Source organism: Scleropages formosus, chromosome 16, assembly GCF_900964775.1.
Source record: "Scleropages formosus chromosome 16, fSclFor1.1, whole genome shotgun sequence".
Taxonomy (NCBI): domain Eukaryota; kingdom Metazoa; phylum Chordata; class Actinopteri; order Osteoglossiformes; family Osteoglossidae; genus Scleropages; species Scleropages formosus.
In genome coordinates this window covers 15779219-15802945 of record NC_041821.1, presented here as the reverse complement: position 1 = coordinate 15802945, position 23727 = coordinate 15779219, and the positions used below count along the sequence as shown (strand labels likewise).

The following is a 23727-nucleotide window of genomic DNA, read 5'->3' as shown; positions in this document are numbered from 1 at the left end:
GAGCGCTCTTCTCGGTCCTTTCCATCCATCTCAAGGGGCAATAAACCGCCCAGCTCCATCAGTGCACCGCCGCAACACACTACGTACGTGATGGTATCTCGAACCAATCCCTCCAAAGCGCTCTTCACACAGGTCAACGGAAGAGGAACGACATTCTATTCTCTATTACTAGCATCATTACAACACAACGTCACTGTAAACAGGTTCCAGCAATAGCGACTAAGTACTGTAAGGACCCCGAAGGCGTTTTAAGCCGCCAGTGGTTCTCCTTTTGTTAAATAAACCAAATGTCGTCCTGCGTGCGAAAATGGCTCTCTTTTTGGCTACTCAAAAGCCATCGAGGGAAGTGAAACTCTACATTCGGTGAAAACACATCCCTGGCTTGCGCCGCTTTATAACATGGCATCTGCATAAAACCTTGCCGTCTCGAACCCCACTAAATTCACCGCTACGTCTGCTTTGCGCTTGTCCCGATGCTACCGAAATGTCGTTCGCGGCGCGCAGCAAAGCCGCGCCTGGGTCCGAGGGGGTGTGCGCGCGCCACCCGCCTCGCTCCCCCGCCGAACGTAGTGACGCTGCCGTGGCGCTGCTGCGGCGTGGGGTTTCCCGGAGCCGAGCGCAGGGTTACCGCGCCCATCGCTCTTCCTTCATGGCCGCTGGAAGACGCTGAGGTGTGGGAGACGCGCGAGAGAGTGTGGCGAGGGTGCGAGAGAAAGACAGCAAGCTTAGGGAAGCGGCGACGGGCTGGAGACAGCGCAGAGCGAAGGAAAACGCCGGCAGAGGCGCTACATTGGAGAGATCGGCGGGCTGTCTCTCTGCAGCAGTGCGCGGTCCCGCTCCGGGGAGTGCCGCCCCTCTCGAATTGAAGAGCGCTGATCGCCGGTGGATGAGCAGCACAGCGGAGGGTCTGTCTTCGGTACCACCGGTCAATGCATTGACACAACGGACACCCTCAACTGAAACGGGTAAGAATGAAAAACGCGGGCGGTTCTCTGCGGTTTATTCCGGGGCGCGGGAAAGGGTTAAAAACGGGTCGACGAAGTCGATGGTTCGTTCTGTTAAATAACGGGGGTGGGGTGGACTCGTTCGCTGGCCTCCTAGACAGAATTAAAAAGGTAGTAGTTACAAATATGTCATGATAATCGTACGTTTTCACGACATACTTAGTACTGTCGCCGATGTTAAAATTCGCAGTTATTTTTCGTTAATGTAATTATGAACGTTTCGTTTGTGGAAGATATACGGTTTCTCTCCTTCCTGTTGTTATATAAAATATTGCGATTTAGCAGCCAGAAGCAGGGTGGTCCGCTGGATTAGCGATAACGAATCAGAATGTAAATGAAATGAACAGTTAGAAAACGGGGCTGAAGGAAGGGAAGGAGCCGCTTCGTGTCGGTTTGCGTCCGACTTCCCGTTTGCTTGCGCCGAGCCTTCGCGTAGCTCTGGCGGGGAAGTGCGCTTCGGGAAGCACGGAATTAAAGTACGTGAAGAGAAAGATGAAGCCCAAATGGAGAAGTGGCAAGTTGAAGTGGCTTTAACTTAAGGTGTGTGTGTGTGAAAACCGCTCGGCGGTGATGGAGGAGTGCCGCTCCGGGGGCGAGGAAGGCGAGGGCCGGCGGCTCCGCGGTGCGGTGGCCGCCAAGCCCCACCACCCTCTGGCGTCTCCTCCGCGGGGCTGCAGCAGCTCGCGCTTCCGCCGGCCTCGTGCACACACTCGTTCGCTGTGCTCGAGTCACACAAAGACGGAAATTCAATGTAGGGATGTTTCGCTCGAAACGGTCGGTGTGTGTAGAAGCGGCTCCTTCGGTCCGGGTGGAAAAAAAAAATGGGGACTCGTTTCCCCAGCGGAAAGATGTCGCGCACGCACGGCGCTGTCTTCCACCTCTCACCCCCTCTTTTTAGCCGCCTGTATCACCCGCCACATGTGTACCTCAGTGTCGCCTGCTCATATGATAGTTTTTCTTTAGTCGTTGCAATGTAAGTGTCTCGGCGACACCCGAAAGCGGGTTTTCATGACTGGGAGGTCAGTGGGTGTTTATGTATACATATTCATATAACGATATATATATATTCACGTAAGTATTTCATTTAACACAGCCCTTGATTTGTCGAGTGAGGGCAGAATTAGTGCGAGGAAGTGTTTTAAGCTGGTATTACTCGTGCTGCTGTGTTGTTGGTTTTAGAGAACCGCTGACAATTGGATTGTCCCAATCTCTTTATTTGGAGCCTTGGCTTCGTTCGTCTCGGTCGAGAGGCTTTTCTCCTCTACCCTACGTTAATGATTTAATGGAGTAGAAACAACTTTTACGCATGGGTGAAAGAGCAGTAATCTTTTTTTTTTTTTGCTCTGTCTTAATGTCGGAAGGAAGAGGCGCGAGACGCCCGGTTTGCCAAGCGCACCAAGACAGGACGTTGGTTGGACAGACGGCTGCTTTTTCTGCAGCCGAGCGTTCGACACCCACGGGGCTGTAAAAGCGGGACTTGGTGCTGAAATACCTGCGGTACTGGCACATTGAACTGTTTTCTGTGTTGCTCTGAATAGAAGCGCACGTCTTAAGGGGTCGTATCGGTGTCCCTCGCCTCGACAATGAGGGATTCACCCTCTGAATGAATGGCTTCCTGTGTTCCGGGCCCTAGCAGCTGCAGCCGACAAGATGGCGCGCGCGGGGAGGCTCGGGCACGGCGCGTTCCCGCAGCTCGAGACGTCTTCGCGGCGTCGTTTGACAGCGCGGCCAGACTGGCGCGCCGCCGCTCTCGGGTTTACTGCTCCGTGCACATCGCGGCCATTAAAGGCAAGATTGACCATCGTTTAAGTTCATTCTGTTGAAATGAGGGTCGGGGTTGGAATCTGTGCATTTGTGGCGTGGCATGTCATTTGACTGTAATAGAATTACAGAATATCCGTGGGAGTTGGACCTGATCTAATCTTCTCTTGTCTCTTTCAGCAAAGATTAATATGCCTGAAAATGCTTATTTGGAACCATCTCAGCCTGCATAAGTAAAGCTGATTGTTTTTTTTATTATTTTTAATTTAAATAAAGCAACTTTGGATGATTTCATTCCTCCCATGTGGAGGGTTTCATATTTATTGCTAATGAGGGCTTTTCTGTGTACTGCATGGGCCAGTTTAAATTCTGTGACTGATCAGGATGACACAAATTTAAAATTTGTACTCCGTATGCTTTCCATTCTCAAAAGCGTTTAGGTGACGGTGTCAAACAGGTGTGATTTGTGACACAGGGATGTCTTCACAGCAGCACCCTGGTCACATCTTTTTCCTAGGTCCTTATAAGTGTTCTATACACAGCATTTGACATCTTGCTTGAAATACATTTCCACATGAGCCAGTGCAGAAGAATCAGTTTGGTCTGTTCAGTATTCTGGGTCTTAATGTAGTCCCTTCCAGCCTTGCCTGCCCTTTAAAGGGTGCATCTCAGTGCTGTGTTGCACTGAGAAATGGTGGTCAGTGAAGGTTCAATATGGCATTTCAAAGCCTAATATTTCACTGTGATGGCAGAAGACGAGGAAGGTCACATCAGTTAAGTCCTGTCTTTTTTTTTTTTTTTTTTTTTCTATTCTTTCAGAAGAAATGCTTGGCCTGCAAATTGGACCATGTAGTTTTTTGTCAAGCTTGGTTTTTTTTTTTTTTTTTTTAAGGGATACAGGTCAGGCAAGGGGCATAAGAGCTGGGCTGCTCCAAAAGTGTTGTGGTACTTCATCTGTGGAGTTGCTGAAAGGTTAGTTAGACATGAATGTGACATACAGTGTAGCAACAATGCATTTTATGTATTTTTTTTCCTTAAACCAGGGACAGCTGGTAGTGTAGTGATCAGAGCTGCTGCATTTGGATCCAAAGGTTGCGGATTCGAATCCCACGTCCAGCTCTAGTACCCCTGAGCAAGGTATTTACTCTAAATTGCTGTTGTAAAATTACCCAGCTGTATAAATGGGTCAGTAGTTGTAAGTAACATAACATTGTAAATTGCTTTTGGAGAAAGGTGTCTGCTAAATGAATAAATGTAAGTTTTCCACATACTTGACTCAGCAGTGCTGTCAACATAACTGTTTTTCCTCAGCAGAGATCAAATTGCATTTTTATTTTTAAGTTCACATCTTACCTCAGTAACAGTGCTGTATGCAGATTTTGAACAATTGAAAGTTTTGGTTCGATAGCCTGTTGTTTTGTGTTAAGCCAAAAATGTCAGTGTTATGTCTGTAAGGTTGCATTAGTAGCTGGCTTTTGTTGTGGCCAGCAGTGAAGTAGTATGTGTTGTTCCTGTTTTATGTTCATACTTTATAATTTATCACATCTCTTGGTTGTTTATGTTTTCAACTAACTTGAGAAAACAACTCATTGTTCACTGCTTTGTCCTTAGGAGCTGAGTTTAAACTTTAATCGGATGCTTTATTGCATTTATCACTACATTTGCTAAATCTTGTGACTTAGCATGTTATTTTTACATTGGGCAGATTGTTATAAATATTTCATCTTTTCAGTAAAACCTGCTTGTCTGTGCCTAAATGCTTCTGAGTGAGTCAGTATTTTTTGATAGACAGCAGCCTTGTGCAACAGTTGTTAAGAAATCCTGTCATTTTCTATGTCTTGGGTGTTGTGATTTTTCTTTCCCACATTTTGAACCTCATGGGATGTCTGCTGTGCCCAGTGATACGACATTCAAGACCCCTTTTCACTCTTATCTTGAGATACGCCCATTTGAGTTTTGAGAATTTGGCTCTATGAAGAGTCCCTAAGAGATTTCCCTACTTCAAGTTATATGACACGTTTTACCCATTTCAAGGACCAAACTGTGTTTCTACACCTCCCAACAGCAGAGCAGTGACCAGCAGCACCATGTGGTCTTCACAGTTAGATTGGTTTGTGCTGCATTTGGTTCTCAACCTTCATCAACCATTGTTTGCTAGAGTCACCTGTTGTAATATCAGTAATTATGGGCTCCATCTGGACTATACAAAAATGTCAGCTTGTTCAGAGTCTGAACTGATTTGCATTTTTCATTGATTTCTTTGCAGTTCTGCTTTGTTGCTTGCTCTAAACCATGCAACTTAGTTACACAGACACTGAGCATCACATGTACCTATGTTGTGTTTGCGTCCATTAAGAGTACGGTGCCTAAGGGCTTTGAGAGAGCTGAACGAGCAAAGGTAGACAGCCATACAGTATTAGAGTAATTAATGAAGAGAAACTCTTATGATAACGAATATCAACTACTGAAGTAGTGGTATCTTTTTTTTTTTTAAATGGGTTTTAGTGATATTTTAATATATATAACGATGTGCATCCATCCTGTAATTTGACATTTGCAGATGTTGGAATATATACAATTGCAGTACTGTAGTGTGTGTGTTCTGTGTAATTTGACCATTAATAAAACTGAATACTATACTAATAGTGTCATTCAGGCTGCAGATAGCTTGGCAGTTCATAATAAAAACTTTTGACTTAAAGGTTGTTCTTTCAAACCCAATTACCTGTGCTGCTATAATATTCCGAATAGCTTCAGTTAGATTCCCAGCTAAAACGGTAAAATACTGGTAAGTTGCCTTATGTGTCTCCAGGGCTTTAAGGGGTCCTGCTGGAGGGTCTTTGACTTTCTGTTCAATGTACATGTTGACAGGCTCATTATAGTATAGCATTAACCTATGCTATGTATATTCAGCTTATTTGGTAATTTTCTGAGTCAGTGAGTATGAGTGTTTTAAAAATGTATAGAAAATTTTTGGCATTTTGGTATATATACACTGAGGCTCTAAGGCTGGCTACAAGTGTACATATACTGTATGTGTATATATGTATATTATTTATTTTTATATATATATATATATATATATATATATATATATATATATATATATATATATATATATATATAAAAATAAAATCACAGGCAGCACTGAGTTTTAAGCATCATATATACCAAGACAGGCAGGATCTGTGTTTAAAAGTAGGCCATTTGCAGTCTCTTCTTTGCTGGAAGCAAAATCTTTAATGAAGCCTTTTTGTAACACAGTTTTAAATGTGGGGGAATGAAGTGCTTCTAATATCCTGTTAGGTGAAGTTTGAATTGCTTCTTATGTTGGCTGAAATTGTAATCTTTTATACATCTGCAGACCATACTGTGTGATACATTAGCCATTGTTGAAAGAATTTGTCAGAAACCAGGCTTCTGGGTTCAGAATGGTCCAGGTAACTGTCAACATGTTACTTAAGTGTTGCACATATTACCAGCACACCGCCTTTTTCTTTATTGCGACGTTCATTCTCATACGGGACATTTCAGTACTCAAGCAGTTTTTTCTTTGCCCAAGACAGATTTTCTCTGGTGTTTATTTTATTTCTTTAAAGGAACTTTTGCTGCAGTCAAATGCACAATACAGGTTTTAATTTTAGATAAAAGCTTTTAAGAATGGAAAAACTAGGTACGTCAAAGAAAATGCAAGATAATTACAAATCTTGTATTGTTCCTATTAATGGAATAGTCTTGACAAAATTCTGCAGTTAAAAAGCTAAACGTCCGTATTGTAATATTGCATTTGCCTTTCCGCGCAAGCCGCTTCTTGAACATCGGACTGTGCTCTCTAGTCTCTTGCACTTTCCGTAACCATGGCAACGGCCTGTGCGGCTGTGCCAGTTGCAGGTTGCCTTGTGTCCCGTGGCTGAGCCGAGAGCGGCTGTAGCGACGCCTCTCGCTCTTTAGGCTTAGTGCTCGTCTGGAACACAGACAGACTGCTATAGTGCCGAATTACCCAGCTTTTGTCAGCTGTATGGCATATTTATTTTTATACAGATTTTGCCCTTTAAATCCGCCTTTGGCCAGCTGTTTCTCCCTGAGCAATGGGAATAGGATTAAATTCTTACTGTCTCTGGATTTCAGCTTTTGAATTTACTGCTGTGCTCAGTCGTCGTACTCGTTTTTATCTTTTTTATGATCCAGACTCAGCCGTATGGATTTTGCTATAATGCTATCGTGCTAACAAGTGTCATTATTAGCATAATTGAATCAGTGGAAATATACTTTTCAGGAATCCCTTTGGGAATTTGTTGAATTTTCAGTGACAATGCCATACTGTAAGGCTGTCTCATTTAACTGAGTTTTAAAAAAAAAAACAAGTACATCTCCATATATTACTCTGGAGATTTGGTAAACAATACGTAATACATTTACATGTATTCATTTAGCAGACTTTCTTTCGAAATGACATACAATGATTGTTGATGAATTTTGCTGCCATCTGTATCCAAGGCGACTTACTGTTAGCTACAATAAACTCCCTACAGTCGTTCACCCATCTGTACACCAGAGCAGTATAGAGCACTCATACATGAATACATGCACATGCTAAAGGCACTCAGTGTCACTGTTTCACTCAAAACACATCTTTGGACTGTGGGAGGAAACCAGAGCACCTAGAGGGAAACCACACATGGGGAAAATGTGCAACCTCCACACAGACTGAGCTGGGAACGAACCAGTGCTACCCACTGCACCATCATGCCACACAAAACGGTAAAGCATTTAAGTTTCTGCTTTATTTATATCTTGTAGAATGTCTGGGGTTTTGGACCAGATTACTACAGAATCATACATTTTTGTGTTTTATTTCCCCTTCCATTTAGTTCCAGTTTAGTTATAGCCAGGCACCTGATTTTTACATCTTCCTCTCAAAGGGCAGCACCCACACCAAACGGTATCCACTTCTCCCGCTTTTTCATTCCACAGGCTGTAAAACAAAAGATACAGATAAACGTGAACTGTATTTGTTGATGATTACTAATTCAGTTGGTTTGGAGGTTCTGTTTCACTTAATTTTACCATATTAGCAAAATGGAGGAAAGTGAATGTGTAGTTCTTTGAATGTTGTGGTCTGGTCCCCAAAGGCAGCTGCTCGTGGCATTCCGATGATTAATCTCAGTAAAAATGTCAGGCATTCGCCTACAGCAAGCTGGTGGCTGCTATTTGCCATGTCCGTATAACACTTCACGACTTAATTGCAACCTCAAAAGGGTCAAGCTGACTAATTTGATGCCTGTTGCAGGCATCCAGCTGTACAGTGGGTAATTTGTCCAGTGTGCATTGTTGTGGTTATTTCAAAGGGCTCAATTGGAAATGATGCATATTGCACCCTCTCTGCACCTGTGAATATGGGGTTGCTATGGAAACCACTGTTTTGTAGTAGAGCGCCCCAATGTGCAGCGGGAAAGTGGAGATCGCGATGGACGTTTCTGTTAGGCCTTTTCTGCATTGTCTTTGTTTTTAAATATTACAGGTGGGGTTTACGTATAGTATGCGTGTACACTGTACATATTAAGTTTTTCTCTCCTGTGTACTTTTATGCCACTGTATAGAAATTAAGTGTAGAATTAATAGGAACTCACCACTGTTGGAGTTGCTGTTTCTTTGCATACAGCCTCACATTAAGGAAATAGTGTGGTTTTTATTAAATTTATATTGAAGGTTATGCTTTTGTTTTGAGTTGGTACTTTTTTGTTGATGCACAAAAAAGTAAATGTATTTTTAGTTGCAGTACTAGCGTATAACAGTCACTTTTCAAATGCAGCAACATTCAGATTTTAAAATGAAATTTTGTTGCCTTGGAATAGCAAACAAAGTGCTTGAACTTTGGTAACAAGGACTTGATGTGATAGTGTAAGAATGAGCTTGGCAGAGTTCGAGATGTCTTAGTTGTGGGGTTGTGCACCTTGCTCGTCCTCCCATCAATCCTTGTACTATTCAGTGCTACACTGGGCAGTGATGGAAGGGTTCTGCTGAAATACTACTACAAAGTGGTCTGCCTCAGTTTTCATGTAAGTCATATTTATTATGTGAAAAGCTAAAGAGTCTCGGGCATGTGAGTGATGCGCAAGAATGCTGCCGGACTTGTAACGTGACTGAATATGTGGCTACCTGGAGTGCGAGCAGTCACCCAGCACCTGCTGCCTGGAAAAGTTGGAAGTTTTTTGGCAGTAAAATACTGGTTCAAATTTTTCAGCTTCTGAAATGTCCTGTGCGGCTCTCATTTATTTTTTTTGGACGCAAAAACGTATTGCCTTAAAGTTAGAGCAAAATATGAGGCAAATTTGCTTTGATAGCTACTGTTCAAAGTCTGCTGTGAACGAGTATGAAACATTTACACAGTTTTCTCCAGTTGCTGCATGATTTTGTTTTGTTAATGAAATTATTTAATGTTACTTCAACACATGACTGTCATCACAGACCCCTAAGGGATCCATAGATTCCAGGTTCAGAACTCCTGCGCTAAAGACCTTCATCATAAGTGAGTCCAGGTAGCTTGATGGTTCTTGTTTTTGCCTTGAATCTTTGGAGACCTTGACTTTGTTTTGCAAATTGAAGTTGCGGTAATGTGTGTCAAAACAGTATACGAATGTGTGACCAAAGTGTTTCAGGTCCCTTCCACTTTTATATTTTATCTTATTTTATTTAGCAGTCGCTTTTCTTCAAAGCGACTTCCAATGAACTCTGTATAGTGTAATCAGCCCACACACCCCATTCACCAAGGTGACTTATACACTGCTACATATGCTACTTACACTGGGTCACTCATCCATACATCAGTGGAACACACACACTCTCTCTCTCTCTGTCACTCATACACTATGGAGGAACCTGTCCAGCATGTCTTTGGACTGTGGGAGGAAACCGGAGCACCCAGAGGAAACCCACGCAGACATGGGGAGAACATTCAAACTCCACACAGACTGAGCAGGGATCGAACCAACATACTCTTGCACCACCCAGGCACTGTGAGACAGCAGCACTACTCGCTGTGCCACCGTGTCGCCCCACTGTTACAATGTTTACAATGTCCACAATGTTTACCACTCGTGTCTGGGATTTGTGCGTGTCAGTGATCAATAACAAGATGACAATCGCTACAGATATTTATGGGATAGATTGATATTAAATAGGAATTTGTGGAGATGGCATTTTTCAACCGATTGTATAGGTAATACAGTCGAAAGTGGCCGGAAACTGATAAATATTGCACGTGCTTATGGGATAAATTGTTGGATTGATTAGGAGGGTGTGAAGATGATGGATTTTCACAAATTTTGATGTTTGATGTTAAATAATGAACATTTTTACATAGAATCCTTTTTTTTTTTTTTTAAATTTAAATTTATACTTAAGTTATACGGCCATGCGCTTAATGTGAGGTGGGGGCTGTGTGACAGTTTAAATTCTTCTACGTGTATGACTGTGACCAAAGATCATAGCTGAGAGGCTGTGCCTTGTCTCCTATGTCTGCTGGAGTGCATGGAATCATATCAGCTATCCTACAATAAATAAAATAAAGCGCAGTGAACTTTTGAAGCGCCATTTGAAGCCTATCCAGGTTCTTCGGTATGTTTAGATTTACTAATGATATATTCCCTCTCGCACCAAAAAGCAGATTAACCAAGGAATTCCAACACCAAAAAACTAGAGACTATGTAGTTGCAATTTTAAACTGCCCTTCTTTCCCAAGAGGTGTAACCATGGAATTTTTTAGTCTGCAGTCAGTTAACATCAGGGTGGAAAGTAGTCCAGTTGTAGTTTCTCTTTCGCAGCCTGTCCTTTAACATAGCGTGTCCTGTATGTGGAGAGTACCTGCTTGCAGTCATGTGCAAAACCAGTACGCTTGCCGAATTTGCATAACTGAGTTGTTTGCCTCTCAAATGCTGGAGAGGTGAGGCTACAGGCTGTGGTTCGCCACATCCCAGTGGTATTCGTGTTGTACCGTTTGGTGCTCTCGCTTCGCATCTTGTTGGTAACCTAATCTCTCAGCCCGCTCCTTGGCTGGGTCATTGGCTAAGTGAAGCAGTCAAGTGGGATCGTAAAGGCTGGCACTTGGTGGCATGTTGTGCAATTTTTATGTGTCATGTGTTCTAAGACATCTGGTGCTGTCCTTGTAGAGACTGACAGCATGGCGTTTGTGGTTTGTTTTTGCATTTGTTAGATCTGCCGAGTGTCCTTGTGAGTCTTAAGATTAGTTTACAACCCCAATTCCAAAAAATCCGGGACAGTGTGGAAAATGCTAATAAAAAGAAAAAGGGGTGATCTGTAAATTTACTTCAAATTGCATTCAAACAAAAACAGTAACGTGTTGCTCCAAAATTGTATCTATATCTTTCTGCATTGATGGTGCCCTCCCTCACAGATGTGCACGTTACCCATGTCATGGGCACTGACACACCTCTGTACAATTAAAGGCGCTGACTTTTGGACCTGATGGCGATAACAGCTCGGATGGTCCTTTTTCCACTTTGGCCAGGAAAACACAATGGCTTTTTTTCCAAAAGCTTTTTGAAATGTTGACTCGTTGGACCACAAAACATGATTCCGATGTGCTACTGTCCATCTCGGATGAAACCGAGCTCAGAGAAGTCGGCGGAGCTTCTGGACAGTGTTGATGTATGGCTTCTGCTTTGCATAGTAAAACCTTAATTTGCATCTGTGGATGCAGCAGTGAATGGTGTTGACTGGCTGTTTACTGCAGTATTCCTGAACCCGTGTCATGATATCCATTACGGACGCGTGATGGTTTTTAAGGCGGTGATGTCTGAGGGATCGGAGATCACTCATTTGGAAGTGGTTTTTGGCCTTCCCTTTATGCACTAAGATTTGACAGATTCCTTGAATGTTTATTATATTGTGCACTCTAGTAGGTGAAATGGCCACAACCCTACCTATTTCTTTGGGGAAAGTTGTTTTCAAGCTGCTGGATTATTCACTGCCGCATCTGTTGGCAAATTGGCAAGCCTTGACCCATCCTCGCTCTTCGAGAACTAGGCCTTTTTTTGGAGGCTTCTTATATACTGTGACACAATTGCCTCACCTGTTTCACATCACCTTATTTCAACTTGTCACTTAGTTATTAGTCTTAAACTATCCCTGTCCCAACCTTTTTGCAATGTGTTGCAGACATCAATTTCAGAATTAACGTACATCTTCAAAAAGCAATGCGGTTAATTAGGTAAAACGCGGAATACCTTGTCTTTATACAGTTTTTGTTTGAATACAAGTCAAAGTAAATTTACTAATCACTCCTTTTATTAACTTCTTTGGAATTGGAGTTGTAACCAAGAGACGTAGCTAATTTTGTTGCATAAGAACAGGAGTTTGAGAATGGGTTTTTATTTAAATATTTCTTAAACTGCTCCTTGTGTCTGCAAGAACTGCTTTCTCTAAAACCGATTTAGTATTAGTGAGTTTCTGTTGAAATGGAAAAATCCACATTTGTTAGAAAAATCTGTGGAATTATGGAAAAAAAACCTGATTGCATCTGATAACGACGATGGGAGGAAGCAAGAAATGTGAAAAATGAAGCTGTAAGCAGGAAGAGTGGCCGGGGTTTGCGTGCGAAACGGAAGACGGGAATGTTGCTGCTTTCCCCACGCCTGGGTAGCATGCGCTCTCTGTGGAATAGGGTTAGAAGCTGTGTCTCTGAGTACAGCAAAGAATGCATTCTGGCCTTTATGGCGATCTGGTGTGAACATTTCATTCTGGTGGGGAGGGCCTGGAATAGCCCTGTACTAAGGAAATCACAAGGTGGTTGACTCTTTACCGGGATTGTATTCAGGATCGATAGGACTTAAATTATTCTAATAAATCAGAGAATTCAACATTTTCTATGTCATGTAAAGCAAGTGTTCTAGTGCTACTAGCATCTCTTGTATAGTCCTCTGTTCTACGGGCTGTATTCTGTAATGAATCCCACTTTTAAGTGCTTTCAGTGAATATAGTTTGAAAAGCTCTTAATTGTACGAGTGTGATCCCTGTCCTTATAATAAACCCTGGATTTATGGTTCTCCTTTTTTGGTAAGCTTCTTGGCTTATTTGACAACATGGTCTGAAATTTTTGACAACTAAAAGTACAGCCCCTGGGTAAATAAGTCACTGAAAAATGTTTCACAGACCAAATACACTGCACACCAATATGGATATAAGTTTGACAAAACGGAAATTGGGTAAACAGAGGGGCGACATGGATGAAGACTGGAGTGGTTGGACTGCAGGACACAAACATGTCCTAAGAAAGGATTGGGTGGTAAAATCAGTGCATTTTAATGTCCGTCTGTAATTTGTATCTAGTCACATCTGTTAAAACCAGCTAGAAACTTTAGATGTTCATGTAGCTGAGACTGATTTCTTGACAGATGGGCACACAGAGTTAATGTTGCCATACTTTGTCTTCTGAAAGCAGTATTCTGCCCTTCAGTTTGTACGTTCTTTCTAATAGTTCCCACAGAAGAGTCCAGTTGAATGTTTTGCTGATGATTGTTATTATCAGTCACCTCCGTGGCAAAGTTACTGCTCACGTATCAGCAGTTCAGCATTTTGTTGAATGTTACATTTAGTTGAAGGAAAGCGTAATTGTATCAGTAACCAGTATGTGGTCTTTTATGCCATAAGGAGACCTCATAGTTGAACACATTGAAATTGTGATTAGTTGCAAATATTGATGTGACTGTCCCGAGTGGCTCCAGACCCCCACTGTTATGCTTTAAGATAACTGCTTATCAATTGTGAGTGAGTGTTCATAAGTAAACTTCTGGCTTAGAGCATTTGTTTTTCCTATGGTCATTGTAGTATACTGACCTTCTGATTTTTTTAAATAAATTACTTCTTTTAAATAAACCAGTCCCTACTAGTTTTTGCTGTCTTCGGTAATTCTCCTGTTGGAATATGAATCTTGCAGGTCTTGGTAGAAATAAAATGCATAATTGAATAATTTAATGTAACCTTGTAACAGCAGAAGAATAGTCATTGCTGGTGGAGTTCACTGTTTATAAGTGTGTGTACTGAAATAATTAAAATAGCAGAGGTAGTCAGCCAGGTAATAGTTGTACAACAGTAACGGGGATATACAGCAGCAGCTGGTCTAGTGGTTACAGATGTCATCTTGTAGTTGAAGAACCTAAGACTAAAATACTTGGGTGTGGAGGTGAACAGGCAACTGCAGACCAAACCTGCCACAGGTGCTGGTTTGCAGTGATGGGTTTTGGGTACTCTTGTTAATTTTGTGCAACGCTAACGATTTTAACTTTACACGATGCTTAAACTTAAATGAGGTGTGCTTAAAAATACATCGAATGTGTGTGTTCAAGAAAATGATTGGGTACAGTACAGATTTGTTAATCACCTTCAGAATAGTTCACTTGACTAACCACACTTACTGAAACGGTCCCACCGTTTTCATAAGTGGCTCTCAGAACAGGTTCTATTCATCGTCATTTTAATTTTGGGGAATACCCAGATGTGCCGGAGTGCCAAGTCACCCACGTGCAGTGGGTATGGGCACACACTAATGTTTTTATTGGCCAAAACTGGCAGATGAGACATGCAACGGAAAGGCTGCAGAAGTAGACAAATGGATTTGTTCCACATCTCAACACAAGCAGAACGTGGACTTGCAAAAACCTTGACCTAGCGAACAGTTAACCCTGCGAACGGATCAAATTTAAACTTGTTAGGCAGCTGTGGAAAGACAGTAGGCATAAGGTGTGTGTGTGTTGGATTTATCCTTCATACATTGGTTCATGTGGGGTTTACACATTCACTGTATTTTTGGTCACCTGTCATGTTGCAAGCTTGAACTGTATGACGCTGTAATGTTCACCTCAAAAGTCGCGTTTTCATACTGCCTCTACCTTTATTCATTATAAAACACAGCTTTTCTTATATAGGTGTTCTTTTGAAGATGATTCATGCCGTTTTCATGTTGCTGTTCCCATTTCAGGTCATGGAAGAGTAGCCTGATGGACACCTAGTATTAATGGTTCCAAGCTATCCAGGTCCTTCGATGCTAAAGTAGGCTGAAGCAATTGCTCCACTGCCAGCATGCTTAAAGGTTTTGTTGTAGTTACTTTAAAGCCCTCTTTGGACGATGTGTAGATGTAACGAACGTACGTAGAACCTCTGGGTTTGCTGAGTGTGGCTGCTTCTTGGTGTCGGTACTGGTGAGGTGACTGACAACAGTCCCAAACTGAGGCCCTGCACATAGAGAAATGTGTAAGTGATAAACTTTCGTAAGCTCATGGTTATTTATCATTTTCATCATCTGATTTCGTTTGACAAAATGTTATTTTCCTCTCTTTTTGTGACCCTTTCGAATAATGAAGCACTTGGAGTAGTCCTTACGGCCGTTATTAGAATGACTGTCTGTCAGAGCTGATACATGCAGCAGTGTGATTAAGGTCATGTTGGTTTGCGGGGCGGGGGCACTTAAATACACAGCTCTGACATTTCTTTATCCAGAAGATTATGGGGTTTAGGCACATTGACTTGATACAGACCCAGTTAGCGGTGCTGGCCAATCAGCGGAGGGCATATAGCATAGAGGTTCTTGAGGTGTTCTGCAGGAGGAGCTCATTTGGGCACTCTCCTCCTGTACAGGTACAGGCACCACCAGCAGGGCAGCAGCAGGTAAGGTCCCGTGGCGCTCAGTCAACCCGTCCGTGGCTATACTGCACACAAGTCATACATAGCTTGGCAGGATTTCGGTACAGCGATGGAGCAGGTAGTGTGGTGCTGAAGGAACTGGCTTGTTAATAAAAATTAAAGAATGAATAAAGTTGCTTGTAATCTGATTTGCTTTGGATGAAAATGAGCAAAATGTCAAATTTATGACCTGCAAGTTGCTTCTTAATCAATTGCCGCCTTGGCAGCTGACACATAATGGTTTTTTGCACTCAGATTTTATTTTGGCTTTATTGTGACTTTCATGAGGGGAGCACAGTGGCGCAGCGGGCTTGGCCGGGTCCCGCTCACTGGTGGGTCTGGGGTTCGAGTCCTGCTTGGGGTGCCTTGCAATGGACTGGCATCCTGTCCTGGGTGTGTCCCCTCCCCTCTTCAGCCCTGCGCCCTGTCATTGCCAAGTTAGGCTCTGGTTCGCCGCGACCCCACTTGGGACGAGTGATTTCAGCCACTTTGTGTGTATAACTTTCATCTTGGTTTAAAAAAAAAAAAAGAGCATCTCTGATTCTGACATAAGAAGTTGTCTACAGAACAAGAGATGAACTCTTGTTGCTGGTTTGCTTTAGGCATATCAAATCTGAGCTCAACTCGAGGTGTGATGTTATCAGGGTTGCTTTTCAGAGGGTGATGGTGCTCGTTGGCGGCTTCACAGCCCTGAGGTCCATGTTCCAGCCCTGACCACATTCTGTGGTGCAAGTCCCCCCGCAGTCATGTTACTAAATGTACTGTGTTTACTACATTCTGGAACTGTGGTTTTGGGGCTCTTGTAAGTTCTGTGGTAACCCAGGTGCACTGGCTTGCTCCTTTCAAGGAGCACCAAGAATCCAGGTGGTTCTCCTGAGCAACACCTCAACTAATGTGTTCAGGGGCCTGTGGGATTGGGGTCAGCTAGATCGGTGGCTCTTAAAGCAGCATCAACAGGTGTCATCAGGTGTCATCTTAACAGGATTTGCCTGGAGGAGCTGAATCAACGGTGTCCTGGGATTACAGGGTGACATTGGGAGGAGAGTGGGGCCAGAGGCCCTTGGGGAAGAGGAGTTGCTATGCCGACTGTCGCTAGGGAAGGGTCACATGATGGCTGCAGTGACTTGCTGTGCCTCGAGCCTGTTCTGCTGGAGAAGAATGAGTTGTCTCTGTAAGGCTGTTTATCTTCGAGCATCATCCCACCACAGTTGTGTGAGCCAGATTGTGTCAATGTGGGTTTTAGTTACTTTGCATAACAGATGACCTTGACACGGTGGCAGCAGAACACCCCGTCATGAATCCAGATCCAGCCAGCAAGGGCATAATCTCCTTGTATGAAAAGGGTTTTTCACAGCAGCAAAGTTTAAGTGAAATGTCTTCCTTTGACAGTACTTGTTTACTGGTATTGATTAATCACTTAGAATTAATTGATAAGAGAACTGGGTAACATGTTGAAGGTGCGAGGGTGTGTGGGGCGTGCCCGGAGAAGAGCACGTCCGTGGTATCACAGGAATTGAAACTCCTAAAGACCTGTGTTGGGCACCTTCTAAAGGTCCCCCCTCCCCATCTGACCTTACCCTGATGTGCTGCCATGGGGTAAATGGGTTTCGGTCGGACAGGATGAGATGTAGTTGATGTCCTCCTTTTAGGCTCATGGGAGCTTCTGAAGTCAGTTCTCTCTGCTGCTTCTTCCCTACCGGACAGTCGCGTGTCACTGTTGGCACGGAGCCTGTAAATTGGCCTACGACATACGGGGGCGCCCTTCGCTAATGCTTTGCTCTCTTTTTGGTCCCAGATCAGCCAGTGTTGTGCCGGCCAGAGTGAAGCCTACCATTTAGCAAAGGAAGATGAGTGAACTCGATCAGCTGCGCCAGGAGGCCGAGCAGCTCAAGAACCAGATCAGAGTAAGTGGGAGTGTGACTTGCCCCACCCTCCAGTGCCATTCTCCTCAAATAACCTAATCCTGAAGGAGACTTACATCTGCCTCTCTCTGTCCTTGTTGGTAGGATGCCAGGAAGGCCTGTGCAGATGCTACTTTATCTCAGGTAAGTTTGGTTACTCTGAACCGCTGCGAACAGTGGTGGTCTTATTTCTTCTTTTACTCAGAATTTACTCCCAAAGCATGCTGATCTCACTAGTATTTTCACCTTCTTGTTGCTGAAGTGTTTTTCTAACTTAAACACACAGATCCTGCAGCCTACCTTCATGAATTTGCCCCTCATGACCTCTGGCTTCTAGAACACCTTGCAGAGACACAAATTAATGCAGTTCACATAATCACCCACTAATACAGAACAGCAGTGTAACAAAATGCATGTGAGGAATATATATGCATTTGATACAGAAAGATATTGCAGATTAACGTTCCATTACTAGTGGAATAAAAAGGTAGAGTTAGAGAAATTTGCTACATCTTAACTATTTTGCCAATAAACAACTTTTCCTATACTCAGTAGTACAGTACTGTGCTGCTTCAGCTCTGTTCTAAAATAACTGTGCTTTGCTTATGTTCCAGATCACGGCAAACATAGATCCTGTTGGCCGAATCCAGATGCGCACTCGACGAACACTGAGAGGCCATCTGGCTAAGATCTATGCCATGCACTGGGGTACCGACTCTAGGTGAGCGAGTGGCAGGGTCATGTTCAGATGGGTTTCCCATAACTCGCTCACTGTAGTTCCTGATGTCAAATGTTTGGTTTCAATGTAACACTTCTCCTCAGGCTCCTTGTCAGTGCCTCCCAGGATGGAAAGCTAATCATCTGGGACAGTTACACCACTAACAAGGTAAGAGCTGCTATTGGTACATCATGTTTTAAAAAAAAGGGAACCAACTAGGACAGTCCTCTGCAAGGACCCACTAGCACACATCTGGCATTTCTTTTTATTTTTAAACACCTTCTATCCTGTGCAAGATGATTGCGTCATTGGTGGCAGGTTGATAGCTGTAGATAATTTTTACTACGAATGTATTTTTTTGAACACCCGCAGAGATAGTGACTGGAACATACAGGGACATGTACATCTTCTGTTGTAGGGTATGCAGTAGATTGTACACATTTCCATCAAACTTGTAAAATGATTGTTCTTGTTTTTAAATGCAGCTTTTCTAAAATACGAAACAGCAATGGGTTGCACCTAATGCATGGCATAATTGGAATATGAAGTAAGAATTTGTGTGTAAAAGCTGATCTCACTTTGGAGGACGATTCCTGAAGGGGACCACAGACTTTCTCTCTGGCTCTTTGCTCTGAATGTGGTTTGAGCTGTGGTTATTGGTGAACTGAAAGCCCAGCACCTAGGAAGAAGAGTAGTTGCTGTTCTTCTCTCCATACATGTTGATATAACCATTGAGACACCCAACACAATGGTTTTCTGGAAAATCTGTGCACTTGATCAGAATATGTTTCCGCTTCCAACATCAGCCCCATCCTAAAAGTTTGTTTATATGGTAGCACAACATGTAGCACAACATGTAGCACTGGTGCCTCAAAGCTCCCGGGCTCTGTATTTGGACATGGGCTCAAATCCTGATCAGTCTGTGTATTTAAAAAGGGGAAAAAAAAAAAAAAAACATCCTGTGTGTGTTATGTTGCTCTGCTGTACTGAAGTGTGAATGATTGTAGGGAGTTTAGGGAAGGGTAAATTGGAAAGCAGAATGAACTATGGGCATAGTTGTACTGGAGTGATGGCTTGACTACGATGTAGTTTGTTTGAAAATGAACTGGGAAACAGGTTCTACAGCGCTTTGTGTGGTAGATGACTTATAATAATTTTGGCTCCCAGTGTCCCAGAGCAGTTTTCTTTCTCACTTTTCAGTTTGTTCCAATCCTTTTAGAAGCTTTCATTTTTTTTTTTTTTTTTTTTTTTTTTAAATAACTTGGGCAGTGATGATACCAAAGTAAATACAAATAAGGCACCGAAAACAAGGATGTGCACATGATGCCACAGTGCAGTGTTTTATGTAAACAAGAACTGAGAGAGCGCCTGTTTTCCCAGCACGCTCAGCTCATGCACACAGCTGTTTTGTGTGCTCGTCCCTTTGAGGCTGGTTAGATTTGAGCGGCTGGCTCAAACAGTTTGCGTGGTTTGAAGCTTTTCACCACAGATTTGATACACTTCCTCACAGAAGGTTTTGGTGAATGTGAGGACAGGCTCCTTATACCACAGTAAGGGGTCAATTCTTGATGACTGGGTGAGCGAGTGTCTACATACCAAGTGTCTGCATACCCAGTTACGGGTTTATTCTGGTTTTACCTTTTATAGGCACTGCCATTTAGAACGTATCACCAGGTCCTGTGGCCGTCATGTTCAGATAAACCTTGTGTCCTCATTTGTGGGAAGTGTTTGGCTAAAGACCACTTCGGTCCTCTCGGGACTGGATGCCTCAGCGTTGAAGCTTCCTTCAGCGTTTCTTTAAAAGGGTTGAAATGGGTTCACGGCCCAAAGGCGCACAACATTGTTCACCTGTACTGTACGTTCACGCTGACAGCCAGCTGTGTTGGATTTTCTGTAAAATAAAGCCCACTTATAGACGTAACGGCTTACTGACACAGGTGCACGCCATCCCCCTGCGCTCTTCCTGGGTTATGACCTGTGCCTACGCACCCTCTGGGAACTACGTTGCCTGCGGAGGTCTGGACAACATCTGCTCCATCTACAATCTGAAGACCCGCGAGGGCAACGTACGAGTGAGCCGCGAGCTGGCCGGGCACACAGGTACGCACTGCTAGCCTCACATTTTGCCCCGTGGTGCCCTTGTTGTTGGATTGCTAGGGGCAGCTTTGCGCACTGCCTAAAAACTCAATTAGCTAAGGTTAGAGTTCAGTGGTACCGCAAGTAGTGCGTCAGTTTCTGAGTCGTCGGAGCCCTACAGAAGTGATCTGCGCTTTGAGTTTTGCCGTTTTGCTGTATTTCTTATCAAAACGGGCACCGTTTCTGAAATGTCTCCGATTGTCGTCCTGTCATCAGTCCGCTAGTAATTTCTTGTTTGCTGCGTGCCCATATAGAACAGCCTGTGCTCATGCTGTGTTTCAGGTTACCTGTCTTGTTGTCGTTTCCTGGACGACAACCAGATTGTGACGAGCTCTGGCGACACCACCTGGTGAGTGTGAGAACTGTAGACGCGTGTGGCATAAATCAGTGCGCGAGTGACTGACTGAAGGGCTAACTCCCACCCCGTGTGTGTCTGCTGTGTCTAATCAATCCACAGTGCTCTCTGGGACATTGAAACCGGCCAGCAGACAACCACGTTCGCGGGCCATACCGGTGATGTCATGAGCCTGTCCCTGGCACCCGATACTAGGCTATTTGTCTCAGGTGCCTGCGACGCCTCTGCCAAACTGTGGGATATCAGAGAAGGCATGTGTCGACAGACCTTCACTGGCCACGAGTCTGACATCAATGCCATCTGCGTAAGTCCCGCTTTCTTCCCCCCGCGTATGTGAAATGATGAGCCTCGGCGCACACTGGTTCTGTGATCTGAGCTCCCCTTGTTGCTCACGTTGTGTCCCCCATATCGCATTTGCAGTTCTTCCCCAATGGCAATGCTTTTGCCACGGGCTCAGATGACGCTACCTGCAGGCTGTTTGACCTGCGGGCTGACCAGGAGCTGATGGTATACTCCCATGACAACATCATTTGCGGAATCACCTCTGTGGCGTTCTCCAAAAGTGGCCGCCTGCTTTTGGCTGGATACGATGATTTCAACTGCAACGTTTGGGACACCCTCAAGGCAGACCGTGCAGGTGGGCGAGCCCACAACAGCAGAGCGCTAGCCAGAACATCTGCAATCCACGTGATACCAATGAAACACGAAGTTCCACACACACACAAAGCGCACTGTTGTTGTGACCCAGGGCAATGAATACTTTTGCTGTCTCGACCCTGAGCTTCCTTGCCTGTGTATGCCTGCTTTTCCAGGTGTTCTGGCTGGCCACGACAACCGTGTGAGCTGCCTGGGCGTAACGGACGATGGCATGGCTGTCGCCACAGGCTCCTGGGACAGCTTCCTTAAGATATGGAACTGAAGTCTGGAGGTGTGTCCGCCCTTCCTTCTCTTGCAGTTTTGTGTGGTTATGATGTGTCTGTGTGTGCGTGAAGAGGGGCAGGAGTGTGGAACCAGAGCCCGTAGCATCCCCAGGTGGTATATTTGTTTGATCATGCTTCCCCTGTGCTGCTGAGAGGAGGAAGAAATTTCCAGCTGTGCTTGACTAACTTTGTTTCCTTTTACTGTTTTCTGTTGTACCTGTAGATGATATTTGGATTCAAGTTGACTGGAAGATCATTCCAACATTAAAATGTTAAAATTCATTGCATATCCAATCTTCTCAAACGCCACAAAAGGACTAACTCCTACACCCCAACCTGCGAAGGGAAAGGCCTTTCTCTTCCTCCAAAAGAAGAGCACAATCGTCTGTCGTCCAGCTAACAGCAGCGGAGACTTCCTGTGGTATAAAATGAAAAATCAAGCGAAATTGTGCATTTATTTTCTGGGACCATTTTATGTTTTTACCTTGAAATAGAAAACAAAAACACTATCATCCCACACAAGTGTCATGTATCTTGAAAAAAATGTTGGAGTGTAATTGTACAAAAATTGTTAGGTTTTTTTTTGTCTTTTTCTTTTCTCTTAATCCAAGGATTATATCAGTGAACTCTGGTTTATGTTATAAGGAGAATGAAAATCTTTGTTTTATCTCAGTCTTTTAAGTATTTTAGAATTGAGTTTGTAGATAAGTTTAAAATTATCCAGCTTTATCACATGAGAAAAACAATTTACTGCAATCTAAAAGCGAGAGCTTTATTAGAAAGTCCACAGTCAGCTTTCAGAGGATACCAGTTCTGTAGGTTTAGTGTCAGGTGGTTTTAAATTCTTTCCTTATTTCTGTCTTGCCACACAAAGAAACTGTGTATACTGAATAATGTTGAAGTGTCAGTTAACCAAGCACACGCTGATCAAGGTAATGAATGCTTGTTTTTTAAAAAGTTAACAGTTCCTCATATTGTTATTGGGTAGTGTAGAATAATTAAGATTAACCCCCACCAGTCTGCATTTTCTTGTATTTGTTGGACCTGGGCTCAGTGTGAGGGAGCACTTAGAGGGATGTGGGACTTGTACCTAGCGTCACCACTCTGGAACATCCTGTTCTAGTGGAGGGAGTTCTTCCATTCTTCGAAACACAGCTTGAACACTTAATGTTGAAATCAATGACTGAATATCCTGCTGTGTTAAAAATGAACTTGTATTGTATGGGTGAACCCAAAATAATTGCATTCTGTGGAGTTGCTTCGTAAGGCACATATTGAGAGGAGCATTTCTGTGGACTGTGACGGCTGCATTGCAGCCCTGCCATCGTATTCTCTGCTGCGTACGCACCCTCCAGGGGCGCAGGCCAGCCAGGGCACCCCACGGACTGCCAGTTAGACATCTGCTCCAATCTCGGTGGTGGAAGCGCTCGCCTGTTATGTCCACACCCGTCACGAGTTATGGTGACACGATACTAAGGCCGTTTCTTTTTCTTTTTTTTTTTGTTTTTTTTGTTAATACTCTCCCTTGCACCAGCCCATGTATTCTGACCTTGCACCAGTCCATACGCTCACACTCAGTCTCGTGTGCATACAGCCACACTCGCACGCACACCCGAACACCGTCTCACACGCATGCGCACAAATAAAGCGCGAAAAAATGTTCTGTAGCAAACTGTTTCCAGTACTGAAAAGTATACTGCTAGAACAATTTTGTAACACAGGTTTTTCTGGCGTTGTTTACTACAGAATGCATAAATACAAACCTGACTCCCATTTGAAGGGCGGAACTTTCTGTTCTTGTCTCGCCATAAACGCACTCTTTAGCAGTAGCTGCATCTCATCTATTCTGTTTCCTCTGCAACACTGTACAAAAAAGATGTGACGTAATTGTGCGTTAGGCCTGGCGTGTTTAAGAAAAAAAAAAAAATTGAATGAGACAAATTTTTTCTTTCCATGAGGTTACTTTAGAGCTGCACCACACTGTACCCTCTTCACCATTTTGTATTTAATTTTAAAGTCTTTCAGTGTACTGCAGAAAGCTGGATGCAAGATAGAAACTATATTAAAATGTACTGTTATTTAAGATGTAATAAAACGCAGTTTGAGATGTTTCTCTTTGTGTTGCTCCTTATTCCGTAAGATTAATCTTTTTGCCTATTCATGTCTCACTGCAAGACCCCTAACCCAGTTATACACACAGCACTGAAGCTGGAGGATTTCAGAAAGGAATGGCTTA

General features: G+C 43.5%; 1 protein-coding gene across 2 annotated transcripts; it reads left to right on the top strand.

Moving 5' to 3' along the window:
* Positions 1-590: 590 nt before the first annotated feature.
* On the top strand, positions 591-23602 carry LOC108933763 (guanine nucleotide-binding protein G(I)/G(S)/G(T) subunit beta-1-like). Of its 2 annotated transcripts, none has more exons than XM_018751052.2 (11): positions 591-965; positions 17257-17365; positions 17468-17506; positions 17977-18083; positions 18185-18248; positions 20018-20180; positions 20499-20565; positions 20674-20875; positions 20992-21208; positions 21384-21499; positions 21715-23602. In XM_018751052.2, the coding sequence occupies exons 2-10, from the start codon at positions 17309-17311 to the stop codon at positions 21488-21490; spliced, it is 1023 nt and encodes a 340-aa protein (XP_018606568.1). In that variant the 5' UTR covers positions 591-965; positions 17257-17308; the 3' UTR covers positions 21491-21499; positions 21715-23602. The 2 variants fall into 2 exon arrangements, with proteins under 2 accessions (XP_018606568.1, XP_018606569.1); XM_018751053.2 differs by lacking the exon at positions 591-965 and adding an exon at positions 3881-3902.
* Positions 23603-23727: the final 125 nt, after the last annotated feature.

What these genes read in the sequence shown, in the direction of transcription:
- LOC108933763 (XM_018751052.2), top strand. Translation starts at nt 17,309, where the DNA reads ATGAGTGAACTCGATCAGCTGCGCCAGGAGGCCGAGCAGCTCAAGAAC. An exon ending in ACAGTTACACCACTAACAAG is followed by an intron (nt 18,249 to 20,017) that starts GTAAGAGCTGCT and finishes TTACTGACACAG; the next exon opens with GTGCACGCCATCCCCCTGCG. An exon ending in CTGACATCAATGCCATCTGC is followed by an intron (nt 20,876 to 20,991) that starts GTAAGTCCCGCT and finishes TCGCATTTGCAG; the next exon opens with TTCTTCCCCAATGGCAATGC.